The sequence below is a fragment of the Lampetra planeri genome, chromosome 41, assembly GCF_965212315.1.
Source record: "Lampetra planeri chromosome 41, kcLamPlan1.2.h2, whole genome shotgun sequence".
Classification (NCBI taxonomy): domain Eukaryota; kingdom Metazoa; phylum Chordata; class Hyperoartia; order Petromyzontiformes; family Petromyzontidae; genus Lampetra; species Lampetra planeri.
This window is the reverse complement of record NC_136147.1, coordinates 8,837,011-8,848,036: the sequence shown is the minus strand read 5'-3', so window position 1 is coordinate 8,848,036 and position 11,026 is coordinate 8,837,011. Positions and strand designations below refer to the sequence as shown.

The window sequence follows — 11,026 nt, the reverse complement described above, 5'->3', positions numbered from 1 at the left end:
CCCATCCACCCACCCACTCGCCAATCCACCCACCAGTGCTCCCTGCACTATCATAAACAATGACACACACACATTCGCGCAGCTATTATCGTGTAGGCCACTCGGACTATTAAATGATGAGCGGCAAACCGGTAACCGTTTTTAAATCCTTTATTAAATCCTTTACATTAAGTTCGCTTGCTTGCTTAGGACCGTGCAAATCTTTCGGTCGATTTTTAACCCACTTCCCGTGATCCAATCGAGCTGACATTTTGCACACAGACTCGTTGTGCGTGACAATGAATTTTCGTGAAAAATGTTTTCCTAAATTTTACACTGTTTAGGGAAATGTTTTAAAATATTTATTTACCAATTGGTTAATGCTGGCACACAATCATCTGACCAATAGGTGGCGGCCATCTCAAGCCAGAGGACGAGAGGTCTCTAGCCGCCCCGGTGCCACGCATATAAAGGATTTATAGTGAAAAACTTTGTTTTTACGGGTTAATTTTTATTAAGTTCAATTGCTTGCGACCGTGCAAATCTTTCGGTCGTTTTTTAACCCACTTCCCGTGATCCAATCGAGCTGACATTTTCACACAGTCTCGTTGTGCGTGACAATGTATTTTCGTGAAAATTTTTTTCAAAAATGTTACACTTTTTTGGAAAAAATAAATTATATTTAATTACCAATTGCTTAATGGTGGCAGCCATTCATCTGACCCATAGGTGGCAGCCATCTCAAGCCAGAGGACGAGAGGACTCTAGCCGCCACGCATATGAAGGATTTATAGTGAAAAACTTTGTTTTTACGGGTTAATTTTTTATAGGATCGATTTACCGCTTGTGATATTTTGGGTACCTGTGACCGTTTCCAGTGAGACGGATGCAACGCATGAGATGATTGTGGCACCGGCGCAAACACGTGCAAACCCGCAGTCAACCGCGTGGTTCACTTGGGCTTGCTTCTCAATTCAAACGTGTCAAGGTGCAGCCCTGCGATTTCTCGCTCTCGCCACCGCTGTCAGAAGAGCTCTCCGCTGGAGAAAATCTCCTTTAAATGAACTTTGAAGGCGCGCTGCAGCGCGAGGCCGCTGAATAACGAATTTAGCTTTAATTACGTGCGATCATAGTCAAATTGTAGAACCATGCGTCGTGTCACGGTGACCAGACGCTGATTGCGATCGGAAATCGCAGTGAGCAGCGCACCGCTTTGCGTCTGATGAAAACTCCTTTCTCTCGCCTGCACGGCGGCGGTTTGTGTTACGACTCTGCAAGAATTCTCTCTCTGCCCGCGGAGTTCCCACAGCAGGTCCCACGCGCACGTCATCTCATTGCTGGCTAACTTTGCTTTTGTGGCGGTGGTTGCGGTGTGGGGAGCGGTAGTGTAGCAGTCAGCTCGCTGAGCTGGCCACCCGAGTTCGATTCTCGCTCACGGCCAACTGCAGTGACCTTTATCTGAACCGGTCCCGGGCCTCACCTAGGTCGACTCAGCCTCAAATCAGCACCCGGTGCGGTGCAGTGTAAACATCGCCACTCGGGAGACAAAGGCGGCCGGGCGTGGTGCTGGCTACCCACCCACTCGTGTGCCGTGCCGGCCTTCATTAGTGCTCGCGAACAGCACTTGCCCCAGCAGCCTGCTGAGGCTACACGGGGAGGATCTTTGTCTTTGGTGGTTGCGGTGGCGCTGTAGCGACTGCCTGGCGGGACATTGCGAGCCCCGGGTAACCCACACAGGGCTGGGGTGGATGTGTGTGTGGGGGGGGGGGGGGGGCTGCCCGACTCTGGAGTCAAATCGGCGGCTGGTGGGGAATGATTATTTTGTTGGTGGCGTTGGGCGGTGCCGACGCTCCGCCAAATCGGTTGGGCGGGGAGCGGTGGGCGAATGGCGCCAGAATGTCACTTTCTGCGAGCGCCGACCGATCGGGCGCCGGGGCGAGTGGAGTTTGCGGAGCGGTGCCACCTCGCTAACACAACTACACTCACTCGCGACACAACGACAACGCGACGCCTCTGACGCGATAGCGACAAAGATTACTGCCGCCAGAGACCTCCTCCGACTAAAAGGTGCCTCGGTGCTCCTCCGCCTCCTCCTCCTCCTGTTGTTGTTGCTTTTGGTTTGAAGTCGCGAGCGAGTTCATTCATTATTTTCTGCAGCGCTCGCTGAAGGGGGGATACGAAAAAAAAGCCTCCGCTGCTATTTATTGGCCCGGATGCGCGTCCTGAGCTCAGAAGCGCGGCGCGAACGACGCGGAGAGGAGACATCCCTGCAGACATGAGGTCGCCTCTCCTGCTCCTCCTGCTGCTGCTGCTGCTGATCGCCACTCTCCTCTCCACCTCCCACGGTGAGACGTGGGCGCCAACGCGCTCCATCTCACCAGCTCACACAGGCGCGGCGGGCTCTGGGTCGCTTGGATGGGCGGCCGCGCCGCGCTTCGCACGAGACGATCACGCCTCGTCGCGATAAGACGATTATCGCGATATCACGCCCGGCAATAAATGTGGAATTGCACGTGGTAATGGTTGCGGCGCTTTGCTGGAGCCTCCGTGCGGCTCTCGAGGTGCGGTTCGTGTCTTTGTGGCGACTGCCAAAGGGGGCTGCTCGTCATTGCTGCGCTCACAAGGCACGCGCCCTCGCTCACACGTGCCACCATCGGTTGGACCAACTGGGACAAATCAAGTTGCGATGCGATGCGATCACGCCACGCCGTCAATGAACTCCGGCAAACGTTTCCAAGGCGACGGTGCGGCCGACGAGCGATTGTCGAGTTCCAACACGCCGATCGATCAGTTATTTCACAGGCATCGCGTCAAGAAAGTAAAATATGTTTGTTTTGTTTATAAAACGCGAGCGCGGCGCGACAGCGCGACCACCGCGGGCTCCCCCTCCTCCTCTCCCCTCTCTCTCTCTCTCGCGCCCGCGATGTTCGCCGCGGCTATCGCGAACCGAGCGAGGTGGCGCTGCACAGGGCTGCTGCTGCGGGGAGGTGGTAGAGGCCACGCTAGCGGCCCCAGTCGGGCAGCACCACCGCGGATGTCGTCTCGAGCTTGTGCGGCACCCACGTCTATGACCACCCCCCGCCCACATTCCAGCAGTGGGTTGACAAAGAGGTGATTACTGTGGCACATTTATTCGTTTGCTCCTCAAATGCTTTATTTCCTGAACAAATGAAACGACAGGTAAAACAACTCTCGCTCGCTCACTCGCTGAAAACTTCGTACAGTTGTTGACCCAACTTTAAACGTGTGATGCTAATTTGGGTTCTATGATCGACAACCGGTCCCCTTATTATCGGTCACGCGCGCCCAAAAGGTCAGCAACAGGAAACCTGCTTTTCTGCCGAATGCAGATAATTGAATGAGGCAATCGGCACGCGCCGATGTACAAACGGCACGGCGCGTGCGATTCTGATTGGCCAGCGACGTGCGATTCTGATTGGCCAGCGATGTGCAAACGGCACGGCGCGTGCGATTCTGATTGGCCAGCGACATGCGATTCTGATTGGCCAGCGACGTGCGATTCTGATTGGCCAGCGACGTGCGATTCTGATTGGCCAGCAACGTGTGATTCTGATTGGCCAGCGACGTGCGATTCTGATTGGCCAGCGACGTGCGATTCTGATTGGCCAGCAGCAGCCCTGATGGCAGATCACGAGCGGTGCTTTCACGATAAAGAGGTAGCAGGTAAGCGAGCACGTAAAGGCGCAGCCCTGCAATATCTTGCTCGCTGGTGGAGCGAGCTCTCGTGGGTACACTGTTCAAACTCTTCAAGATGTCATCGAACCGGTCGGCGTACCCACACTTTACCCCACCACACACACACAAGACCTGCCAATGCACTAAGTCTGGCGAATCCATTCATACTGCTGAGTGGACAGAGACAAGGAGGATATTTAGGTGGCTTTCCCCATTGGGCTTAACGGATTCGCCGGCAGGTTAAATTGAACAATTCTGGATTTGCAGGCCCAATGTGCAGCTCGCCATCACTCCGCATATGAGATGGCAGATGAGGATGAGGATGATGCAATTCACAATATTTCACGGACATACGCGGACCGTGACTCTGAGGCACGGAGATCGTGACCGATTCTGGAAACGTGTTCAGACTTTGCGTTCGTCCGCAGAAGACAAGAGCGTACTCCGGCGAAACTCCAATCATCCGTCCTCCACAAATCGGTGCATCCTAAAATCCGCGTTGCCCCTGCGGCTCCTGGCAAAATCGTATAACCCTGTGGCACTATTCTACTCTCGCGAATGGCAGCAGTTACAATATGTTCAGGAGTTTGATGCCAGTGTCTGCTGCTAGCCACGACGAGAGGGCTTCCGCATAGTGAGAGAGATAGTTCGTGTTAGATTTGCAGTTCCTCCTCCGTTGAAGGAGCGCAGAGCCACAGGGAGTTTACTGCATGGTCCGTAGTTCGGGCCGCATGGCCACAGTCGTACTCCACTCTGGCTCGTGTATTTCATTTTCCACTCGTGAAGGAAGAGCGCACATTGCTCTGTGCCACTGCAGTGTACAGCGCTCATGTCGTATCTATGTAGTCTAACACGTAGTAGTAGTAGTAGGGCTTTCGCGACCAATATTATGGACAATAGAGGTTTTTTTGGGGTTACATCGCGCAAATATAAATGTGCCAATTAGTAAAGTTTGTCACGTAAACAACGCGTTCAGATTCGTTACTAGTTCACCGGTGTGTTGGAGAGTAAGCCGCCAACATTTACAATTCGAGTACAACATTTCGCCGGCAATTACAACCAGCATCATCAGGCGACAGCCAGAGTTGTGGAGAAATCCTCCTCCTGTTTCGGTCTCAAAGTGGCTGTCCCTGATGGCCGAGGTGAGGGATTTGAACCCTAAGGCCCTTCCCGTGACGCCGCCCAACGTTCAAATCCTCATGAGTGAGACAGCGCATTTTAGAGCCAGACTCGAAAGTGGTCAAAATGTTGAAGATATTTCACCTGTGCCCATCAGAGTGTGGCGACATCTCGCCCGTCCGTATAGCCTGAGGTGCAACCAAGTGTGTTTGGGTTCACGGGGTTTATGGCGCCGTGCGCTGAATTGCACTTTGAGACTCTGCGGCACACCACGACATTCTTTCAGGTTTAGAGAGTCGCGTGTGTGGCATCACGAGGGAGTGGCGGCACAGTGGGTGCGCTAACTTGTGTTGACGCTGGCGACCCGAGGTAAGAGTTTCGGATCCTGAGCTCCGCCTTTCACCAACCCGTACTGACCAGCGTGGTGAAGTATGGTCAAACGCCCCCCACCGTGCAGGGAAGCCTTCGTCAGGCACGAAGAGGGCTGTGGTTCTTAGAGTACGGCACTCAGTGCAAGGGCGATACATCCCAGATGGAGCGATGATATATAATTAAATAATTATTATTATTAGCTTATTTTATCTACATTTTTATTTTACCAGGTAAGGCCCACTGAGATATTTAGCTATTTGTATAAGCTACCTGGCTATCACAAATGATAGCTCAACGGATTGGATTATAGCGTGGATATTCATAGCAGCCAAATACTCGAAACGCAAGTTGATTCTAAATGTGGAGGGAAAATCCCGAGGACCCAGAGAAAAATCCACGCGACCACGGGGAGAGAGAGACACGCACACTCCAAATATACAACAGGCGTCAGGGTCGGAATCGAACCCACGACTTCCTGTATATCAGGCGAGGTAGTTAACATCTCGCCACCACGGCAAGGCGAAGGGAGAGCGGCGATTCGGACGCCAGTCAGCGTATCGGACCAACGCGGTGAACGGACAAGAACCACCGCTCACACGGCCACGCGAGCCAGCAGGCGCGCTGCCGACTCGGCGATTTATCTCGGAACAACGCGATTCGTGAGCGTCGCGCGGTGACCCTGAACAGTGGTGACTCGCGCTCGCTCCACCCGTTGCCCAGGAGTGATCGTCCATGGGTTGGACACCCGGTGCCAGTGTGCCGACTTCTACCGCAAACCGCTGCGGCTGAAGTCCATCAGGGGGTTGGTGGACCACCGCTTCACCAGCAGCTGCCACCGCGACGTCATGTGAGGCACCACGCCACGTGACACACCACCACCGTGACGTCACATAGGCACCACGCCACGTGACACACCACCAACGCAACGTCACGTAGGCACCAGACCACGTGATACACCACCACCGTGACGTCACATAGGCACCACGCCACGTGACACACCGCCACCACCGGCGGCCATCGCTCGGGATTCACTGCACTGCACAACGACGCGCAAGATACCAAAGGCCACGACGTTTTCGACACAAACCCACACACCGCTACCCCTCATCGAAGTTTGATTTGTGTTTGGTTTGCTCAAATGAGAAAGGGGGCGGTTGTCCGTCTCCTGTTTCACGGCTCCCGAGCTGTTGGTGGAATTTCCACGTTACTCTGTCGGGGTCGAGTCTCTCCATAGAACAGACGCTTGTCATGTCCCGCCCAAACCTGACACCTTTATTAATTTATTTACAGGAGTTTAATTAAGATTAAAAATAAATAAATTATATGCACCCCGCGATTGTTAATGTGAGGGGCAAAGCGAACTCCTGCACCCCCCCCCCCCCAAATATAGAAGTCAAACTCCGCCGATGAGAGCGGTGCTCATTTGATCGACCCCCTGAGGGCTGATGGGCTGAGTTGAACCCCCCCCCCTCCCACACAATGTGGATCTGAACTCGCGACCTGCCGACTGTGAGCAGCTTTGACTCGAGCGCTGAGCCATGTGGCGTAGAGGCATCCCTCACAGGGGAACACCACAGGGGAACATCACAAGGAACAGCACAGGGAACACCACAGCGGAACACCACAGGGAACATCACAGGGGAACACCACAGGGAACATCACAGGGGAACACCACAGAGGAACACCACAGGGAACACCACATGGAACATCACAGGGAACATCACAGGGGAACACCACAGGGAACATCACAGGGAACATCACAGGGGAACACCACAGAGGAACACCACAGGGAACACCACATGGAACATCACTGGGAACATCACAGGGGAACACCACATGGAACATCACAGGGAACATCACAGGGGAACACCACAGGGAACATCACAGGGGAACACCACAGGGAACATCACAGGGAACATCACAGGGGAACACCACAGAGAACATCACAGGGAACATCACAGGGGAACACCACATGGAACATCACAGGGAACATCACAGGGGAACACCACAGGGAACATCACAGGGGAACACCACAGGGAACATCACAGGGAACATCACAGGGGAACACCACAGGGAACATCACAGGGAACACCACAGAGGAACACCACAGGGAACATCACAGGGAACATCACAGGGAACATCACAGGGGAACACCACAGGGAACACCACAGGGAACATCACAGGGAACATCACAGGGGAACACCACAGAGGAACACCACAGGGAACACCACATGGAACATCACAGGGAACATCACAGGGGAACACCACATGGAACATCACAGGGAACATCACAGAGGAACACCACAGGGAACATCACAGGGGAACACCACAGGGAACATCACAGGGAACATCACAGGGGAACGCCACAGGGAACATCACAGGGAACATCACAGGGGAACACCACAGGGAACACCACAGGGAACACCACAGGGAACAGCACAGGGAACACCACACAGGAACACCACAGGGAACATCACAGGGAACACCACAGGGGACACCACAGGGAACAGCACAGGGAACAGCACAGGGGACACCACAGGGGACACCACAGGGGACACCACAGGGGACACCACAGGGAACAGCACAGGGGACACCACAGGGGACACCACAGGGAACAGCACAGGGAACAGCACAGGGGACACCACAGGGGACACCACAGGGAACAGCACAGGGGACACCACAGGGGACACCACAGGGGACACCACAGGGAACACCACAGGGAACAGCACAGGGAACAGCACAGGGAACAGCACAGGGGACACCACAGGGAACAGCACAGGGGACACCACAGGGGACACCACAGGGGACACCACAGGGAACAGCACAGGGGACACCACAGGGGACACCACAGGGGACACCACAGGGGACACCACAGGGAACAGCACAGGGAACAGCACAGGGGACACCACAGGGGACACCACAGGGGACACCACAGGGGACACCACAGGGGACACCACAGGGAACAGCACAGGGAACAGCACAGGGGACACCACAGGGAACAGCACAGGGAACAGCACAGGGGACACCACAGGGAACAGCACAGGGAACAGCACAGGGCACGGCCGGAGAGCATCACCCCAGGGCGTCGTCACCGCGGGGAGTGACGCGAGGGTGCGTCCGTGCCGTTGCAGCGCGTCTCTGCCCAACGGGAGGAAGGTTTGCCTGGACCCCGACAAGGCCTGGGTGAAGCACATCCTGCGACGCTTCAAGAAAGAGGTAAACATGAGGAGGTGCGGGTGTGGCGGTGGCGCGTCCCTCGCTTGTCGCAGAGGTTTCACGGCGCCGAATCAGCGAGGCTGCCCCCCGCCCCCCGCGGTCGCTAGCGCGGGCGTCACAATGCTGTCACAACACCACGTCACAATATCACGTCACAATACCACGTCACAACACCACGTCACAACACCACGTCACATGACTACGTCACATCACTACGTCACATCACTACGTCACAACACCACGTCACAACACTACGTCACATGACTACGTCACAACACCACGTCACAACACTACATCACAACACAACGTCACGTGACTACGTCACAACACCACGTCACATTACTACGTCACATGACTACGTCACATCCCTACGTCACATCACTACGTCACAACACCACGTCACAACACTACGTCACATGACTACGTCACAACACTACGTCACAACGCTACGTCACATTACGACGTCACGTTATTACGTCACAACACTACGCGCGGTTTGCTTCACAGTGGACGTCAAAGACCCCCCCCCCCCCATGATGCCATTCACAAAAGTTGGCCAATTCTGTGCTGGCGTCACTTTCAATATAAAACGGAACAAAATACCAACAAATTGACTTAATTGTGATGATACACACAGCAGCAACAATCACCGCCCCGTACTCACGTACTCATGCCCCAGGTCATTCATGCACGCGAGACTATCCCGGATTTCTTTGCGTTCTCACCCGGTTCAACGAAATCAGCTGAAAGCGAACCACGGCGGAGCGATTGTGAGACCTCCGATCTCCCCGTGCCGTTGCAGTTTGGCCTCAACAGGAGCGGGTGAGAGACAAGACGGGGCAACGAGGGGCGCAGCTTCAGCAGACAACCGCGGCACGCACACACAAGGCACACTCAACTCACCCGGGCAGCGCGCGGCACACACACGCGCGCGTGCACCCGGCACGGTGCACGTGCCCTGGCTCCGTGCGTGCGCGTGCCACGGACACGTCCCACACGCATGCACCGCGGTATGACGTACGTGTGCGCCGTGGTGTATACATACCACGGTACGTCACGTTCTGCATTGTGTAGCTACATAGGGCTTGGCATGTAGGTTGGGTGTGCAGGAAAGGCAGCTAAATAGTGTAGATCTTTACTTCAGTAGGCTTGTGTAACCTCGCAAGAGATCTGGGACTGGTCCCGCAAGGATGTCCAGCGTGGAGATGGAGCCATCAGATCGGCTCACGTCCAATGAGTCAGAATTTGGTTTTGTGGGATGATGATGAGAAGTTGGCGACAGCCGGGGGGAGGACTTAATCCAGCAGTGGAGAGACCACGGCTGACAAAGATAATGATGGCGATGAAACAAAATCTGTAGTCATGTAGGTAAAATATAAAATAAATCACGACGTTTCGATCGCAACACGGAAAAAATATCATCCATCAGTTCCACTGCTGGATTATATTTTGTGTTGCGATCGTAACGTCGTGATTTATTTTACTTTCTACCAACGTGACTTTACCGAAAGAACCAAAGGGTATGGATTCCTGCAGTCACGAAAGCTTCCAATCAAGATGATAATTTGTCGTCTTTACGTAGAATACTGCGCTCCCAGTGTATTTCAATCTAACAAGTTACTCCGCCGTGAATGGGATTCGCAATGGAACATTGGAACATTAGAATTAGAACCTGAAGAACAATGGGCTTGTTCGCGACAGCAACGTGCTGTTTGATGTTTGGTGCTTTGTCTCGGTGGTGTTCTTCAGCTGCGGCGATCTGGCAACTTCAAGTGGCTGTCAGTTTGACACGTCGTAGGGAGCAGTGGGCTTTCGCGAGCAATATTATCCATAATAGAGGGGCTTTTTGGGTTAGATCGCGTAAATATAAATGTGTCGTTAAGTCTGGGGTGATGGGGTTTAAAGGAAATATGATTTTCCACAATCGCATCGTTTTTGGGAAGCTTATTTAGTTTTTTAAAAGGGCAGCCGTACATTTTGAGACGCAATCACATCTGGACATTTGTGGGGTGGGGGAGGAGAGCTTAATAGCTCATCGGATTCCTCCCAGTCCAAAAACAAAGATTTTGATCAAGATTCTGACACCGTTGGCAAACCAAGAAAATCGACTCCTGTTGAGTAGCCACACGACTCCTTGCTTACCGAGGGCTTTTCTGGGTTCGGGTCGATAGATACAGTAATGGTTTAAAAAAAATACGTGTCCGAGAAGTGATCTGTTGACAATGAATAAAAATGGACGGCTCGCTTCCTCTCCACACAAGCGTCGCGTTTGTTCTCCCTCCCTCTCGCCCTCGAGTGCAAGTCCATTCCCCTCTCAAGCGCCCGTTCTGAGAATCGCCCTTCTGCAGGAGCGATCCTTGGAGGCAACCTTGGGCCGAACCCGATGCGAACCGCTGCCGCCTCTCACTGGTCGACTCGCGTTGTGCCCCAGCCTGGTCCCGGGAGCTCGGCGCAATGTAACTGCGAGATGCGCCGGAGACATCGCGCGATGGCGCGCAGCGAACACCGGCAACCCTGAGACAGACACCGAGTCCCCGTGGCTCCCAGTTCCGGCGAATATTTTGCCACCAAATATCTGCGCGTGTTGGAGACACGCACGCTGCAAAGGGTTGTTGACGCGCTAGTCAGACAACGTCGCTATTGT

At 54.0% G+C, this 11,026-nt stretch overlaps 1 protein-coding gene across 1 annotated transcript; it reads left to right on the top strand.

Annotated features, from left to right (window-relative positions):
• Nucleotides 1-1,821: 1,821 nt before the first annotated feature.
• Nucleotides 1,822-10,642, top strand: LOC144732171 (interleukin-8-like). Its single transcript, XM_078613517.1, has 4 exons — nucleotides 1,822-2,324; nucleotides 5,887-6,013; nucleotides 8,298-8,382; nucleotides 9,185-10,642. Exons 1-4 carry the CDS (start codon nucleotides 2,255-2,257, stop codon nucleotides 9,206-9,208), a joined length of 306 nt encoding a protein of 101 aa, XP_078469643.1. The 5' UTR covers nucleotides 1,822-2,254; the 3' UTR covers nucleotides 9,209-10,642.
• The last annotated feature ends 384 nt before the right edge of the window (nucleotides 10,643-11,026 follow it).